The 19,640-nt window shown below is 41.5% G+C and overlaps 1 protein-coding gene across 2 annotated transcripts in view; it reads right to left on the bottom strand.

Moving 5' to 3' along the window:
• The window catches only part of FAT3 (FAT atypical cadherin 3), a 648,324-nt gene extending 639,067 nt beyond the window's left edge, over positions 1–9,257 (bottom strand). For both annotated transcript variants that reach the window (XM_068978441.1, XM_068978442.1), the window contains exon 1: positions 5,969–9,257. In XM_068978441.1, coding sequence (XP_068834542.1) covers positions 5,969–9,257 — 3,289 coding nt within the window. The remainder of the gene's footprint in view (positions 1–5,968) is intronic.
• Positions 9,258–19,640: the final 10,383 nt, after the last annotated feature.

Here is a 19,640-nt window from a genome sequence, read left to right as displayed (position 1 = left end):
GCATCTCAACATTGGAGAGCTAGAAAGATCCTGATCGCACTGGAGAAGGCCCAGTCTGACACCTGTGGCCCTCTGTGTCAACCGCTGTCATATGCTATGTCAGACTGCATTATCATTCAGTAATGATCCATGCCTCTTCCTCCCTTTCTCTGTAAGAGAAGTAGTCTTCTCTGCCCCACATCGATATTCAACTCGATCCCAAGATGGTCTTTGGTCAATGGAATGCAGACCAGTCTCGAGTTAAGACTTCAAGAGGCACTGCAAGCTTCCATCAGCCTCTGGCACTCCTGACCTGACTTCGAGAACACTACAGCCCAGACACTGAGTACTCTCTTCAGCCTGGGTCCTGGAGTAGGAAAAACATGCAGAATAGATTGTAACTCACACTACACCCTGCAACAACCTCAACTATTTTGTCAGACCCAAGAGCAAGAAAAAAAACTCTGCTTTTATAAGCCACTGAAATTTTTTGATTGTTTGTTACACAGCAATAATACAGAAAACCTGACTAATACATACACTTAGCAAGGTTATAGTGGCAGACTGCAGTAGAAAAGAAGGGGACTAACATGAGATTTGGAGTCCACGTCACTAGACTGTCAATTCCAGCTCAGACAGCTCCCAAATGCTTGACCCTGGTTAGGCAAATCTCACTGAACCCCACCTTGCTGGATTAATGTATCAATTAGAAAGTACCTACAAAGCACCCAGCACAGTGCCTAGCAAAAAACAGGTACTTGATAAATGGATCAATAATATAATTAGTAATAATGAATGGTAAAATATCTTCCAAATTATCCATGATTAATATTCTGAACTGAAAACTATTTGGATTAAATATTTCTTTAATACCAGCTAAATAAAACAGTGAAAGTCATTGCAGCTTACAAAAGTATCTAATGGAAAATTACAGTTTAAAATGTACAATGTACTCTATCTAAACCTTCTAAAACTTCTGAGTAGCCAAGAATATGAATTTTTATCATGTCAAAGAATAAGAATGTGTTCTTTGAGAAGGAAAAAAATGATTAAATTGCATGTTCCATCTTGAAACTGGTCACTGGTCATTTAAACTATGATTCAATCCACTGTAGTTGAAGGCCCCTCAGCTAATCTATTTACTGTGAATGTTATTAAACATTTATAAGTGCCTGTACATGGTAAAAAACTCCAAAGGTATGCTTTTGTTCACTGAGTTACAAAATAGTAAAGAACATAACACTACTGAAGTATAAGTGATAGTCGCTCAGTCGTGTCCAACTCTTTGCAACCCCATGGACTCTTCTGTCCAGGGAATTCTCCAGGCAAGAATACTGGAGTGGGATGTCATTCTCTCTCCAGGGGATCTTCCCAACCCAGGGACTGAACCCAGGTCTCCTGCATTGCAGGCAAAGTCTTTACAATTTGAGTCACCAGGGAAGCCCCTAGAACTACTAAGTGAATCAACTAATCCCAGCATAAGCTGATTCACAAAACAGGAGCACTGCAGTTACTAAAGCATATAAATAGATTTTTGATTCATCAGGAAAGCATTCAGAAAACTATCACTACTAATGAGTAATAGAAGATTTATTGGGGTTGGAAAGCTTGCTTAAAAAAGAAATTCATCCAAAACATGAGTTTAATTCCCCGCCTTTCTAAAGAATAAGGAAAAGGAATTTATAGGAAAGAATCTGTGAACATACTCTAAAGAGCCCAGGTAAATTTAGGGCAGTGTTTCCGAACCACATGCAGAAGAACAGCTTGAAGAGCTCACGTGAAGATTCTTAGGCTCCCATCCCAGAGCAACGGAATCAGAATCCTTGGGAATCAGGCCTGGGGATCTGCATTGCGAACAAACTTTCCAGCTGATTCACATGCATGCAGAAGCTTGAGACCCATGAATCCATGCAAGCTATGACACAAGCTTTGGAAGGAGCTTTCAAGGTTCCTGAAAGACCAAACTCCAAACAAGTTTAAGCCGTTTTATGCCTGGGGGTCCAACGAAGAGCAGAGTTCAGACTTCAGACCCAGTAACAGTAGTAGGGCTAAACAGCCATCCATTCATTCTGCCAGCGGCTCAAGCCATGATTTTTAGTGGTTGCAGGCAGAGCTGATGGATCATTCAATAGGAGCATAAGCCAAACAGTACAAAGCGATGGCTTCTCTTGTTGCTCGTACATTTGCCAAACTTATCCCCAACCTTAGCATCCCCTGGCACAAGTCGAGGCAATCATTCCTCGTCAGCTTCTTAGGGTGGGATGTTAAAATCTACAAGAAGCGAGATGGAAGAAAGATGGCTAAGAATATTACCATATGGGAACTGTAATCTTCATTAAAGCATTTCAACATCAAGTCCAAGCCTCTTTTCTGATAACCAGAGAAAAACATAGTTTTACTTCCTTAAACAGGGAAACCATATGAAATATAAAGGAGAAAAAGAAATAGTCACTGTAGTTTTAAAACTAAGTAATTCTCTAGGAAGTTAAATCAGAAACATGGCTAATGAATGCAAAGAACAGAGTACTGAGTTAAGACTGAGAGGAAATGGTTCTAGATATATCCTCAGAACAGGTTTACATAATGCACCCAGCTACTCTTTACCCCAGAGGAGTTAATGACCTAAGAAAAGAGATTAAGTCACAAAGCAATGTCAAAATGAAAGTGACATTTTTATCACTTATGGCAAAATTTGTTTTATGCAATCCAGAATATAAGGAAACAAAGGCAAAACAGTGAGCTGACTTTTCAGCAGAGGCAAAAGACACCAAACTCCTGAAGTCAGAAACACTAATTGAAAAAGGTACACGCACCCCAATGCTCACAGCAGCACTGATTACAACAGCCAAAGCAGGGAGGCCACCTGAACACCCACAGACAGATGAACAGGTAAGGAGGAGAGATGAGTGGATAAAGAAACATGAGTGGAGTGTTACTCTGTCATGAAAAGCATGAAATGATGCCATCTGCAGCAACACGGCTGGACCTAGAGATTGTCACACTAAGTGGACTAACAAAGACAAAGGCCATATGATATCACTCACACGTGGAATCTAAACAGATAATACAGATCAACTCATTTATAAAACAGAACCAGATATAGAAAACAAATTTATGGTTACCAAAGAGGAAGGCGGGTAGAGGATAAATTGGGAGTTTAAGATTAACAGATGCGCACTACTCTACATATGCTGTGCTGTGCTTAGTCACTCAGCTACATCTGAGTCTTTGCAAGCCCATGGACTATATTCACAACAGATAAGGAAGGACCAACTGTATACACAGGGTACTATACTTGATACCTTGTAATAACCTATCATGGAAAAGAATGTGAATAGGGATAGAATATATATATATACATATATGTATGTATGTATGTATATACATATATATCAGAGAAGGCAATGGCACCCCACTCCAGTTCTCTTGCCCGGAAAATCCCATGGACGGAGGAGCCTGGTAGGTTGCAGTCCATGGGGTCGTGAAGAGTCAGACATGACTGAGCGACTTCACTTTCACTTTCATGCACTGGAGAAGGAAATGGCAACCCACTCCAGTATTCTTGCCTGGAAAATCCCAGGGATGGGGGAGCCTGGTGGGCTGCTGTCTATGGGGTCGCACAGAGTCGGATATAACTGAAGCAACTTAGCAGCAACAGCAGCATACATATATATAATTGCAAATCAACTATACTTCAATAAAAATAATTTATATAAAGAATTATAAAAACCAGCTATAGCATCAAATAACTATACACACATTTTCTGCAGTAATACCTAAGATGAAAACAGAACAGTACAAACTGGGAAAGTCTAGGCCACTCTCACCAAACTGCTCCTGCTCTTGCCTGCATCAAGCAACACGAAGGGGAAACTTCCTAATAAAGCAACCCCCTGTGGCTTGATGCAGCCATTAGGCTGAAGTGGTTACTCATTCAGCCTGATACCTTACTGTTGACCTACCTACCTATATCTACCTCAGTCCCAAAGGGAAGCTTCTCACGCTGGAGAAGCACACAAACAATGGGACCGCAAGGGGAGAAGACGGCGATTAATGGCTGGTGCCAGCCATCTCTGAGCTCAGGATTCTAAGGATTTTGACTCACATTTAACACTGTACTCTTACAAATGTTAGATCAACACCAAACTCAAGTGTCTCTAGAAACAAGCAAGGAAGCCCGTGCTTGTCTTTAGACTGGAGATTGCAGTGTACACCACGGTTGCTCAGAGCTAAACTTGAAACTAGGCTCCAAGTTATGTATCTTCTCTGAATATTGGTTCATGAACTGAGTATTAAGATTAATGGGACTATTGGAAGAATTAAATAAGACTTGACTATAAAACCCTTCATACAGTATGTTGCCCATTGCAAGTACTCAATGAAGCCATTACTGTCAACAGTAAACTAGTAGCACAGAATAGACCTTCAGTAAAGATCGCTACTTTTCCTTTCTCATTTTGTATTTCAAAGGTAAAAATACATCCTAACTGAATGACAAGTTACATATAAAAAATAGAGTATATGATTAAATCAGAACCCAGTTTTCCTGACATTTACCTTTTCCTTCTTTGTGGCTATGGAATCAGTTTTATGGTTTATACTGGCCGTAATCAGAAATCACATATTAAAAATTTACAATTTAAAGTTTAAATCTGTGATGGTACAGAGAGTTTTGCTACTTCTATCCAATATTGAAACAGCTTCTCAAGCCCTTTTTCTGGTATAACTACTGTAAACTAGGATCCTTATGACAACCCCTTCCCACTACCTGTTTTCATGATCGTCATCAGCATCATCACCGTCTTCCTTACTGGGAACAAAACACCTTGTGAGCGTTGTAGAAAATACTTTCCTGGATCCAAATGTATCCCCGCAAATGAAGAGCGCCAACAGTACCATTCACACGGGAATAGAGAAGACGGAGCCCCTGTCTTGAGACGTCTACAACCTAGAGAAGACTAGAAAAAGATACTTTGGGGACTTCCCGAGTGGTCCAGCACTGGCCTCCCAATGCTGGAGGCCCAGGTTGGTCAGGGAACTAGATCCCACAGGCCACAGCACAAGATCCCACGTGCCGCAACTGAGGCCTGGCGCAGCCATGTAAATAAATAAAAATAAATACTAAAAAAGAAAAAGTTACTCTGCTGATCAAGGCATGTGCACGTGTGCGCACGCGCGTGCGTGCGCACACACACACACACACACACACACACAACACAGCCAAGCACCTGTATGTTTAAAGGCAAATAATGACAATAAGAATAGAAATAAAATACCTATCTGTAGCTATGATGATATGTAAATCAACAGGTAGGGGACAACAAAAATATCAGGACAATTTTGTCCCACATCTTAAAATGTTTCTATAAACTGTAAATTCTTACAGGTAAAATCTTAAAACCATTTTTTTAAATAAATAAAATCCACAGCATGCCTCCTCTAGTCTATCATGAAAGTATTTGTAGAAGGATGCCTTCATGTATCAATGGGGCCGATACAGTGCAAACGCCTGTCAGTCAAGGGCCAGAGGTGCCTATGAGACCCCAGAGACAAGCAACTAATGCCAGATAACTTCAGCAAAGCCTGTCTGTAGAGGGAAACAAGAGCCACTTGAAAACTTATTTCACACTACTAATATAAAGCCAATGCAAATATAATTTACTTTATCAGGACCCTTAATTTAGTGAAGGTCCTGAGTACACTCAGCAGAGGTGAGAATTACCTATGCTTATCAGAAGATAACCTAGTGACAGCGTGGCTGGACAGGAAAGAAACCAGGGACTCCCACTGAAAACCACCGGCTCTCATGTATAAAGAGGTCTTCTTACAAGTCAGTGCATTCTAAGGAAAAGCTCTGACTTTGTCACCTCTGCACCAGTGCAACCTCATCTGTCATTCCACTTGAGTTCAAGAATAGCCCTTCACTTTCCCAGTGTTGACAACTGAAGAGACGTGAAACAACACTGCTGGCACAAAACTGGAAACTTACCACTCTCGTCATCAATATTGAACCTTCCAAGACCACTGCCATCCCTGATGGAGTACTGGATCTCCCCATCCCTCCCCGAGTCCTCATCGTGGGCAGTCACCTGCAGCACGCTGGTTCCAATCCGTGAGTTCTCTTTTACAGAGCCAACAACAGCAAAGTCCGGGAAATAGGGAGTATGGAGGTTTTCGTTGACATCCACCACTTCCACCTCCACAAAGGACACAGAAGACAGCGAGACAGGCCGCCCTTTGTCCTTGGCCCGAACTGTGAGGTTATAGAACTGCTGCTTTTCATAGTCAAGCTCCCTGCTCAGGCGGATGGCGCCACTTGCTTTATCTATTTCAAATCTCCCATTGTAATCATTGACCAAAGAATAGCGCACTTGACCCCCCAGTCCCAGATCTGGGTCATGGGTCTCCAGCCAAGCAATGACAGTGCCAACAGGGAGGTCTTCAAGGACCTTCACACTGTAGCTACTGGGAATGAAAGCTGGGGAGCAGTCATTGACATCATCCAAGAAAACCTTCAGGGTGACAACAGAAAAGAGCTGTTGGCCACTTTCTGCCTTGTCTCTGGCTTCTATTTTTAAAGAATAGTTCGCTTTGGATTCCCGGTCCAATTGGTCCGCTATATACACGATTCCAGTGGAGCTATTGATGGCAAATTGTTGTGTATCTGTCAAGACTGAGTAAGTCACTTCACCATTAGAACCCAAATCTTTGTCACTGGCTTCCACTTGAATAATCTCAGTGCCAATACTTGAACTCTCAAGAATGTTAACTGAATAACTGTCTTGAATAAAAATCGGGCTATTGTCATTGGCATCCTCCACGTTGATGGTAAGCAACCTCCATGAGGACTTTTGTGGGTTCCCTAAGTCATAGATGGTGATGTTAAGGAGATAGAGGTCTCTGTGCTCTCGATCCATGGGCATAAGGACTTGAAGTTGCCCAGTCTCCATATCAATATTAAAACAGCTATCCATATTCCCATCAGATATTGTAAATAGCACCTTCCCATTGAAGCCAGAGTCGGCATCATAGGCTTTAATCTTCAGGATGTTAGCACCAACTGGCAGATTCTCCTTCACAGCCACATCAGACGGAAATGACTTGTCGAAACGTGGTCCCTGCCGGTTAACTGAATAAAAGTCAAGAAATCCATCTTCTAGATTCAGTTTCCCATTTGCTTTAGCCTTAATGAGGAGCTTCTCTGCCAGCTTCTGAGCCACACGAGTTTCTCGGCAACTGAAGCTCTTTGAAGACACCTTCCCATGTAGGACTGAAATGTTAACAGACATGGGGTCCGCAAGATTCTCTCCATCAGTGGCTGTAATCCTGAGGGCAAAATTTCCATTTGTAACGCCAGAATTCATCAGTGACTTTTTAAGCTGCAAAACACCAGAGTCTGGGTTTAAATAAAAGAAACCAAGTTCGTTTCCAGAGATGATTTTGTACTTTACAAGCTCCAGCTCGTCAATATCGATCGCTGAGACAGCTGTGATATGACCCCCAACTGGAAAGTCATAGGAGATCACTCCCTGGCAAGCCACTTTTTCAAAGAGGGGGCTGTTGTCATTGACATTTCCGACTCGAATAGTCACATTGACCTCACTCTCATGGCGGTATGGCGAGCCCCAGTCAGAGGCTCTGACGATGAACCTGTACGTTTCTGGAGAGGATTCAAAGTCCAAGTCTTCAGTGGTGCTGATGATGCCTGTAAACTGGTTAATGGCAAACGGCAACACGTTCAAGCTGGCAATACTGTAGGTGATGTACCCATTTTCTCCTTTATCCTTATCAGAAGCTGAAACTGTCAGAACGCTTGTTCCCACGGGAACACTCTCATTCACAACTGCCTCATACAGCAGCTGCTGAAATTCTGGGGTGTGGTCATTGGCATCTTCTATGCTGATGGTGACTTGTGTTTTTAAATCTCCTTCTTTATTTGTCACCCCCAGTCTATAAACCTCCTTCTTAATGGTATTCAGTGGCTGTGCGGTGACGATCAGACCTGACCGGGGATTGATTGTGAAGTACTGGGCATCCTCTCCAGGGGATAATCTGTACTCCACATCTAGTGGTTCGGGACTTAATTTTACTATAGCAACCACAACACCAGGAGGGGAAAATTCACTAATGCTCACTTCGTACACGTCTTTCTCAAATCTAATTGGAACAGTGTCTCTTTTGGGGTTGACGATGTGGACTATCTTGACTGCTGAAAATTTCTGAGGTGACCCCTTGTCTTTGGCTTGAAGAGTGAGGTTGTAGCCATAGGGAAAGCTCTCCCAGTCAACCGGCTTCTTCTCCTTAATCCTGTACTCATTCACCCACTTTCCTTCCTTGGCCAGGAAGAACTGGTCTAAAGGGTCCCCAGCCACGATGGAGACAGACTCAATCTCTCCATTGGCCCCTTCATCGAGGTCTTCGGCTGTCACCACCGCATATACAGGCTCTGTGTCCAATGAGAAAGGAACGTGAGCGACCACGTGGAGAGTAGGGGCATGCTCATTGACCCGTTCCACATGAACATAAAGCTTGGCAGTGCTGCTCACTCCATTATTCCCATACAGCTTCATTCCCCGGTCCACGGCCAAGATCTCCAGGTCGTATCTGCTCTTTTCATCATAATTTAATCGTCCACTTAAGGAGATGACCCCGCTCGTGGGGTGGACTGAAAAGAGCTCAACTTTGTTCTTGAAGTAGTAGTAGAATTCGCCATTGGAACCGATGTCTGCATCTGTCGCCGTCACCTGGGCAACACTAGTCCTTAGTGGTGTGTTTTCTGCGATTGTAACTGAGTAGGTTGTGGGTGAAAATAAGGGTCTCAGGTCATTCATATCTAAAACCTGTATGCTCACTTTGGTCCATGCTTCCAAATCCTCACCTCGGACAGAGCCTTTGACTATCAATAAATAATTGTCCTGAATTTCCCTGTTCAATATGGCGGAATTGCCACCTTTAGTTCTTATTCTGAGAAAACAGAAATCTGCAATGATGACTTCCTCGGCTTTGAAAAAGCCTTCCTCGTCTCCAGACACTATTCTGTATTTGATGTCCCAGGACAGATCGATCAAGGTGACGCCCATGCGACTCTGGCTGTTGACGTAAGTCCTTGCTGCCGAGTTCTCGTACACGGTAGCATTATAAATGGAATGTGTGAAGTGGAAACCCAGGGCTCCGGTCCCAGGCAGCCCCTGAGAGAGTGTAGCCAAAAGCTTGAGAAGCAGGAGAATGAGGCAAGAGGGAGGCCGTGTGCCCACACAGTATCCCATAGTTATATCCATCACATCATACTTCCATCCTGGAGAGGAAAAACAGAGAGAGAGAAGAGATAAATTAACCTAGAGGAACATGAGAGAAGGAACAGAAGCAACTATTATGAAACAGTGTGTTTTGAAAACTTTATTATAAAATCTTTTTACTAAAACATCAATACAAGAAAAAAAAGTAGAACACTCCCCACTATTAGATGACAAGGAATTAAAAATCACTAGGATTTATACCCATCATGCCCGATTTTTTTGTGACACTTCTACAGTGCTGATAGGATTGACTGTTCACTGGTGTAAGCTTTCTTGTATTCTGAAGGTCAGTTTAGAAACACATACTGCAAGGCTTAAGAAGTTCATTTACTGCTGACATAATATTAAATTCTAGGCAATTATCCTAAGCAAATAATTAGACATGTGTACATTTACAGGACAGTTTAAAACACAACAATTGAAAAAATATTAATGCTTATCAATTGAAAAGCAAATACTTTGTGGCACATTTTAGAAAACAAAATACTATGTAGCCATTAAAAATAAGGACTAAAAAGGTATGTATTTTCAGGTGTAGTAAAAATATAATACTACATGGAAAAAAGACCATAAAACAGTATATGTGATATGATTCTATTATGACTTAAACATTTACATATAAACTGCATTTTTATCTTTAAAATGAATTAACTATGTTGTGAGTTTGGGGAGCATCTTGTATCTTCTAATATTTCTTAAATCAACATTGTACATCAATGGTTGTGTAATTACTTTTTATAATTAGGATCTTTAAAGAAATGTATTCCAAGTATTACCATCTCTGTAGTGTTGAATTTTAAACTGATCAAGAGTTAGGCATAATCCAATACAATGAAGATTAACAAAATGTCATGTAACAAACCAAGCAGGGAGGACCATCCCTAAGGAGTTACCTGATCTAAGCGATATTCACGAGTGGACTGTGCCTCTCAGAACAAGAGAGGTAAGGAAGATTTTGTGCAAGGAAAATTTAAAGAATGACAAGAGATTTATCTTCTTATGAGTAATTGAAGGAATTACTTCCAATTATTTTTATCAGCTACTATTAAATTTCCACAGTCACCACAGCTCTATGACTGTGTAGAAGAAAAGATTAAAAATATTTTCCTATTTTAACTGTAAAATCTGTCAAGTGCTTTAAAAACAGAGAAGGGGGATGTTATTTAACGGGAAAGAGCTTTCTATTTATATGCTTTGGCTTAGATTTTTAGAACAACCAAATGTATGAGTTCTTCCACCAAGACATACTCACCAGACCCTCACATTTCCTTTCTCTGTCTCTTCTATGGGAAACAGAATGGAAGAGAAGAGGGGAAAGGAAAGGAACCCTTCTGCAGGCATTCTGTGACTTAGCTGCTTTGTTACATTTAATCCTCGCAACAACCTAAAGTACTACCGAACCCAACTACATGTTAGAAAACTGAAAGCTAGAAGACTGTTAACCCACTTGGCTGGAACACTGGCCCATCTAGTTTCTCGCAGCAGAGCAGCATCTCAAACCCTGGTCTTTTCTGCTCCAAAATCCATGCTTTTTCCCATCACACCATCAGTCTTCCTAAATTCTCTATCAACATAAGCAAGAATGAAATTATTAACACTTCCCAGAAGCACATATTACTTTAATTCTATGGAACTAGTCAGTATTTATCACTGATGGAAAAACATAAAACTCACCCAGCTTCTCTATTTGGTTACCTCCATTCTGGTTTTAAACTAGTTACAGTCACTGATTGCAAGCTGAAAAATCCCCCGGGGAAGTCTAGCATCTTCAAATATTACCAAGTATTTCTGTAGCTTATAAAAATATCCATGGTTGGCAAGGCGCATATTATTATAATTTTTTGTAGATAATAACATCAAACCTCACTTTCCTAATATTAGAACTCAGACTCTCTCCACACTCCACAATGCTTTCTCATTTTTTCCCCAATTCTGCCTTCCAGGAAACTCTCATAAGTGAAATTCTGGGCCTGCATTTGCTTAGTTCTACCTGAGAAGGAAATACGCCTTGCTGCTATCATCAGATGCAGCCTCTAGGAGACACTGAATAGGCAAGCAAAAACAGTACAGTTTAATATAGGAATTTAATAAGCAAAATAAAGACTAAAAATAAAACATGCTGATGTAATGACCTTTTGTATAAGAAGTTAATTTCACAGGCAGTTCCTCTCGCTGTCTGTCCTTGGGAAATGCTCCATGTGCTAAGTTATGTGGGGAGAAGCAGCTTGGAAGCAGAAGTTCAAATATCCCTCCCAGGAGAGTGAACCCCAGGGGATCAGTGCAACTTGGGGTACCTCTCTGTGGAGCACACTCAGCTGAAAGAAGGGATCCTTAGGGATTACAGATAGAAACCAGGAGAAGCTTTAATAAGAACCCACACGACTTAAGAGACTCTTTCAGTTCACCATTTGAGAATGCTTCAAAATGGAAGAGGCATTTTCACGTTCACTATGAACACAGTGGAAGGAGATGGGTGTTTATAAGAGAATAATTGAAGGCATGCACACTCTCTTAAGGTAGAAAAGAGGGTACTCCCAGCATCTCCAGGAAAATGCAAATTCTGTTTCTGCCTCGTTAGCTACTCACCAGTCCTTCCTGGTGGCTCAGACAGTAAAGAATCTTTCTGCAATGCAGAAGACCCAACTTCGATCCCTGGGTAGGGAAGATCCCCTGGAGACAGGAATGGCAACCCACTCCAGTATTCTTGCCTGGAGAATTCCATGGACAGGGGAGCCTGGCGGGCTACAGTCCATGGGGTCTCCAAGAGTTAGACATGACTGAGTGATTAACACTTTCATTTTTTCAACAGAGTCTATGTCCAGCGCACTTCCTGTGGTTTTACCAATACATCACCCAAGGAATCTGGGCTCTTCGGTCACCAGAAAAGAAAACCACTCCAATGGTGAATTCAGTTCAACTAAAGTTTTCTTAGTCTGTCCCCACATTTCCACCCTAAGCCCAGCCTGAAGGAAACCTGTCAGAATGCACCCAAACTGGACACCATCCTATTCCCAGCATCGAAACCAGCACGTGCCAAGAACCACGTACCATGAAGAAGGTATACCGTACTGGTGTACTGAACACAATACTCTTTCTAAAGTTTTTATCAAATTTGTTACAATGTTGCTTTTGGTTTATGTTTTGTTTTTTTGGCTGTGAGGCATATAGGGTCTTAGCCCTCCAACCAGGGATCAAACCACACCTCATGCATTGCAAGGCAAAGTCCTAACAACTGGATGGCCAGGGAAGTCCCCGCTAAGCACAATATTAAGGGAGGAAAGTAAATAGAGACCCAGAGGCCTGTAGTATGTTCAGCTCCCAAATCCTCCAAATGAGCACATCTTACTTCAGAAAAGAGAATCAAGAAATTATACAAATTCAAAGGAGGCTGAAGGGCTTCCTGGGTGGCACTAGTGGTAAAGAAAGAAAAAGTGAAAGTTAAGTCGTTCGGTCGTGTCCGAGTCTTTGCAACCCCGTGGACTATAGCACACCAGGCTCCTCCATCCATGGGATTCTCCGGGCAAGAATCCTGGAGTGGGTTGCCATTTCCTTCTCCAGCCTGCTAATGAACCAGCCTGCCAATGCAGGAGACACAAGAGATGTGGGTTTGATCCCTGGATCAGGAAGAACCCCTGGAGAAGGGAATGGCACCCTACCCTAGTATTCTTGCCTGGAGAACCCTGTGGACAGAGGATCCTGGCGGGCTACAGTCCATGGGTTGCAACATCACTGAGGGCCTGAGCACACACACATATAAAGGAGGCTAAAAGATTATCTGTTTCACTCTCTTGAGTTTAAAGGTGAGGAAACTGCTGCCCCAAAATAGGATGAGATCCCCTAATATAAGGTCTCAGATCTCCCAGATTCTAGACAATACCAAGTGGAAAAGTTTGCCAACTGAATACTAATTCAGTTTCCTTTCAGTTTTATTATAAATTTCACTCTGTGGTTTATCATCATTTTGCAGTCATCTTTGTTTTCTAACATCTTATTACTCCCCCTAGAGTTACTCCCTCCTCTAAGTAGTTAACTGTTTATAAATAAACACTTAAGTGCCCTGGGGGAGAGTTACTTTTACAAACCCTTCTGGTGAATCCGTCAAAACAAAAAATGTTGTCATAATATGAAAAAAGAATCATTCATTTTAACTATTTGAAAATGATATTTTGCATATTTTTATTTTTTTAGCAAGATACACTGCTGGAATATTTTTCTTATAAAGCAGAATTAATGATTTTAAATGCAAATGAAAAGACTTTCAAACTACACTGAAATCAAATTGTATTCTTGTGTTCTAAAATCTGGATTTAACTTCAAAACCCTGAGCAGGACTGAGTTGTCAACTTCAGTTGTTAACACAAAAATATCTCATGAGGATTTAGTATTTTTAGTTTTGTTAAAAGAAAAAAGAACCCTATATGGCACAAATTAATTCAAAAGCTTGCAGTTTTCTTCATCAATTTAGAAAATAAAGGAGTGCCAGAAGCAAGAAATTCTTTAAAATTCTGTGAAGTAAGTATTAAAATAAGACTTTGGCTTCCTTTTTTTTTAGTATGCAAAGATGACTGTTAAGATGTTTTCTTAAAAAAAAAAAAAAGGAATTCAGCTTTTCCACATTGGGGACAAGCTACTTGTGAGCCCTGAGTATGAGAGTGATGGTGTTTGAGAAGCTCTGCGCATTGATTTATTTTACTGCTTCTGGATTACTTTAAAGAAAGCACTTAGTTCCCAACCTCGGAGCCTATTTTCTACGACTTAGTAACATAATCAATAATTTTTGATATAATCTCTGAAGAGATCATCGAGTCATCAATCTTGGAGACATTTCCTTTCCAGAGGCAGCGCGGCGTGCCTCACCGCCCGGCCCTGTCCGCTTGGATGGAGGTTCTCAGGCTGGGCTGCAGAAGGGCAGGCTGTTTCCTTTCCAGGGATGAAAAAAACACCACAGACCTCAGGGCAGAGAACAGCTCTTATAAAAGCCACCTCTCTGTGAGCCTTGGCTCAGAGCGAGGCTCAGCTTGCTTGGGGAACCTGGGGAAGCTCCTTTTTGCCACCATTAAACTGGGCTCCTGAAACAGCTGGGATTTCCGAACAGTAGAACAGTGCTTTAGAAAAGTGTTCTATTTTTACTCCATCTCTTCCTATCTTACAGATTTTTGAAAGGGGTTGATAGGCCAGACAGAGATGGTACTTGGGGAATGAGCTCTGAGAGCCTATGAGACAAAGTCAGTATCCGAAGGGCTTCCCCTTCACAGGCATACTTGACCAAGATGCCTTATGTGAGAAATGCAAAGGAAGCTCAGGTGAGGCCTGTGACTGAGCCCGGAACCTATGCAAACCCTGTGTGTACAGCGGTTCCAGAACACACACTCTGGTGCCTGACCACCTGGGTTTGAATCCCAGCACTGCTCTTGAGTAGCTGTGTGACCTTGGGCAAGTTATTTAATCTGTCAGCGCCTCACTGTCTTCAATTATACAACGAGAACGATAGTGCCTACTGAATTGGATTTGAGTTAATAAATATAAAGCACTTCAAACAGTCCATGGCACATGGTAAGGTTCAACTGCTATCCATTAATATCATTAAAGGCAGTTTTTAGAGAGGACACAAATCTGTAAGTCACAAATGCAGGATAAGGGAGGAAATTCACAACCTATGCTGACATTTTCTTTTTCAACAAGAGAATCCACATCAAAGGTAAAGGAAAGGATTACTTTTTTACTAACAGCAAAGGGCCACTCCATGAGACCCAAAGGTGGCTTTGCCACTTACCGGCTGGGGTAACACTTAAAGCTTTTCAAATAGGGCTTATCTTTAAAATAGGGGGCTTTTAGCATTTCCCACTCTCATGAAACAGGCTTACAACTGTGTTGGGCACACACTAAATGTTATACAAATATGAACTGCCATTACAGAAAGTCCCCTACACACGAACGAGTTCCGTTCTGAAGCACCTTCGTAAGTCCAATCTGTTCATTAGTCCATGTTAGCTTAGGTACCCAAGTGACACAGTCAGCTATACAGTAATGTAATAGAATAGGTTCATTAATACTTTTCACACAAATAATATGTACATAAGAAACAAACATAAAAACTAAGGACAACATATTTCATATTATAATACAGTACCTTGAAAAGTGCAGTAGTACCGTACAACAGCTGGCATACAGGGGCTGGCACACAGGTTCACATCTTTGAAAATTTGTAACTCAAAGGTTTGTATGTAGAGGACTACTGTATAACTATTAAAGTGTTCATAAGAAGGGATACGAAGCAGAAAGTAACTGAAAACTGGGAAAAGGAAACAGGGTCAAGAAGAAGACCATCCATGGAGTATGTGTATGCTGAGTCACTTCAGTCGTGTCTGACTCTTTGTGACTCTATGGACTGTAGCCCACTAGGCTCCTCTGTCCATGGGATTCTCCAGGTAAGAACACTGGAGTGGGTTGCCGTGCCCTCCTCCAGGGGATCTTCCCAACCCAGGGATCGAACCCATATCTCCTTTGGCTCCTGCATTGCAGGCAGGGAGCGGTCCATCCTTAATAGGAAAGCCACTCTTCCACAGACCCAGGCCCCTGCCATGGGTGGGGGTCAGAGCCAGGGAGAGGTCCCATGCATGGTGACATGGGCTAAGGACTCTTGCCACAGTTCTGTAACTTATTTCCAACTCCTGAGTGTACACTTTCAAACTTAGGAAACCAGAGCTGACTTAGGGAGTTACTCCTTAGACTTGGCATTTAGTCCTAGGGAGTTCTAGCAGGATTTCTCCTTGCAACGATGAGACCCAGCACAGCCAGATACTGCTAAACCCTATCTTCTAGAGCAGCTTATTCCAACATGGCTTAAATTACCACCCTCATGACATTACTTGATGTTCTGGTTCCCTGCTCCTGAAATCAGTTTCAGACTGTCTGTACAACACACTTGGGAATAAAGTTTTACTCTCTGGCCGATGCTAATGGCTGCCTGAAAAGTAGAAAAAACGTTTATTGTGTAGTTTTTAATACAAATCATTGCAGCTAGAGAGTCTACAGGATAATATACTAGGTGTTTGGGTCATAAATAATCCATGTCATGCCATTACTCAGAAGATATTATGATATACTAAACCAGAGGCACATAAACCTACTGAGGACCATAAAATTGTCTCATGCAACACCCCAGGTTTAGAGTTGAGGAAGTACACCAAGAAAGGTTAGATGATTTGGACAAGGTCACACAGATTGCCAGTTTAAAACAAAAAAGAGAAAAACCAGACCTCAGATTTCTACTGTGAATTTGTCTCATTGCTATTGCTTCCTTTACAATATAGGCCTCCACTGGTTTGACTCTTCTTCCTTGATTTAACTAAACAGTACATACTCTATGAAGCAATCCTAGAGATACCCCTCTACTCAATCCACAGTGAGCTCCACATCTAAGGCTGCAATTCTGAAACTTGAGCAAATATCTGAAACATGGCAGGACCAGCTAAAGCTCACATTGCTGGGCTCCCCGCCAGAGTTTCTGGATCAGTTGGTCTCCAGTGGGGGCTAAGAATCTCAGTTCTAACAGGTTCCCAGGAGAAGTTGGTCTCGGGGCGATCAGCGTTCTGAGGACCACTTCTCTAAACTCTGTCTGTATTTTATCTATATGCACCTCCCCCGACAGCACTGCCTTCCTTGTATTAAAGTTTCTTACTTGGGTTAGTAAATTACATAGTGCACTGCAATCTCCCTTGTTTCCTTTTCTTAGAGTATTTAACAAATGCCTTGAAAAGGCAAAACTTCAATCAAATTGTGGAGTGACTTGTGTCTAGCCAGTGTACACTGCAACTCCACAACATGCTCCAGGGAGGGAATGAAAATGAGCCTTAGACAAATCAGGAATTATAATCATCGAAACTAGAGACCCTGGTGAAAGAGCTAGTCCACCATTTCCCAAACTGTATCCCATATCACTCTACGAACCTGTGAATATGTGTGCAACTAAAAAACATTTTAGGAGACACTGGTTAAACAAAGGTAAACAGATTTCTTCATTTAGAACTTTTTGGAGTCTTTAGTATGCTCCAAAATAAACTTCTCCCATCTCCCTTCCTTAGTCATCTCTAACAATTTCATCCTGCAACAATTTTTCCTGCTTTGCAATCTCTGTAGGAAAGCACAATCTATATTTATCATTTCCACTATAGAAATAAAGTTCCCTGATACTCAGTCAGGAATCAGTAAATGCTTGTTGTGTGTACAGGCATATTATGTAAATTGTGATTCCAAGGGATATTATAGACACAATTTCTAAAATCTTTTTGATCATGAATTTCCTCTCCATTCCTCTCCCCACACTGCCACCGGCAAGAGAAGAAGGAATATTTTGTGAATACAGTTGGGGAAACACTGATCAAGTCCAAGTTAGATATTGTGGCCTAGACAGGTCAAACAGCTGCCTGGAAAGCTTTGAAGGCAGGAGGTAATCCCAGGATTCTTGAGACTGGTTCATTATTCTTGCTACATCATAGCACAAGGTATGCATTCTCATTTCAACTAAGCAGGGACTTATCCCTGAAGAAACTGCCTCAATGCTTATCACATAAACACATCTCCATGCTTCAAATGAAGGAAAAGCTGAAAATGCCACAGTGTACTGTACATTTTCTTTTCTCATTGAAAAAAAGGCAAATTAAGAATTTTCACAGTTCTAATACAAAGACTCTATGTTAATCGTTTCATAGTTTTTATTATCTGTTTTTACTTATTCAATAGCCATAAGGTATTTTGCCAAGTCAAAAATACTCTGAGATGCAAAACCTTAAAACCAAGTTCCTATTTCACACCTCACTGGAAAATTCTGCTTGTCTACTTGAGCCCCAAGTCTAAGCAGGGTTTTATAAGCAAAAGAGTATTTCATCAACAAGGATAAGATATCTGTCATTCTGAACAAGGACTAAGTAAGTCCCAAACCAAAGCCTCCAGCTGGTTCTGTCAACTAGCCAAGCAGACCATTACCCAAACTCAATCTTTTTCCTTATAATAATACTGTAAATTCTCATTTTTTTCCAGTGGTGCAAATCTTTCTATTGTCTAAAAGTGGTCTCTCAGGAGAAAAGTCAGTCAGCATGAAGCAAGTGTAATTCAAGTTGGTTCTCAGAAAAATGGAAGATTCAGCCACACAGCGGCAGTATTATGAACACCCGCTTTATTTTCTCCCCAGGTGCTAGAAATATTTCCATACAACAGTGGTTAATGTCAAGTATCATTTCATCAGTAAATGGTTCAAATTCAGGGGTAATTCAACCAGGGGCTATCAGAAGGGAAGATTAGCATGTTGTTCAAGCCTTTTAAAAATCACTTCTCCCTCTGGAGAAAGAAATTCATCATAGAGTAAGAGAAAAAATATATATACGGAGAGGATGTAATTTGTTTCTACGCTTGGCTGTCTAAGAAAATGTTCCAGAAAAATGCATGATTTCAATTTTCTCTGGTGAGCTTCACTGACAGAAACCAAAGAGTATTCGCTTACTCCCAAGATTTTTTTTTAATGAAGAAAAAAAAAGCAAGGGAAAAAAGAAAAGAGAGAGAGAGAGACTGTCCAAGTAATAACATTTACTCTGGGATAACCGCCTAAAAGAAAAAAGAACCCAAATAGTTTAGCTGAAAGCATGCCTTTAAATAGTGTTCATTCCAATAGTTACAGGGCAAAATGCAATTGAAGGGAAATGTGTTCTCTAAGCCCTGATGGCTCAGTGATAAAGAGTCCACCTGCAGTGCAGGGGAGGCTGGTTTGAGTCCCGAGTCGGGAAGATCCCCTGGAGGAAGACATGGAAACTCACTCCAGTATTCTTGCCTGGAAAATTCCATGGACAGAGGAGCCGGATGGACTATAGTCCTTGGAGTCACAAAGAGTCAGACACGACTGAAGAGACTTTGCACAAGACAACACAGTTTTTATGTTGCATTAGGCATTATAAAGTAATCCAGAGCTCTTTGCTGACTACCTTTTGACATGACCCATACTTACTGCAACCTCCAGGACATGGACAGGGAAGCCTGGCGTGCTGTAGTGCATGGGGTGGCAAAGAGTAGGACACAACTGAGCAACTCAACAACAACAAATACTTACTGCTGTGTTAAGTCCTTGTGGTCTGTACTATTTGTAAAAGCTAACATCCTTTCTGTTATCCCAATTGCTGTTCCCCTTGAAAAGTGGTCTTTAACGAAAAGAGTATTCTGAATAGTAAAATCAAGCATCAGGAAAAGAGAGTATGGGGAATCTCTGTCTACCTCCCTTTTCCCTCTGTGATAAGTGATGGTAATGCTAGGAAGGGCATCCTTGGGAGAGCTGAGGAGGGGTGAGGGACCCAGAGTTCTAGGACCATAGCAAGGTGA

Source organism: Capricornis sumatraensis, chromosome 8 (assembly GCF_032405125.1).
Source record: "Capricornis sumatraensis isolate serow.1 chromosome 8, serow.2, whole genome shotgun sequence".
Taxonomy (NCBI): domain Eukaryota; kingdom Metazoa; phylum Chordata; class Mammalia; order Artiodactyla; family Bovidae; genus Capricornis; species Capricornis sumatraensis.
Note: the sequence above shows the minus strand (reverse complement) of the source record. Positions and strands in the feature narration are given on the sequence as shown.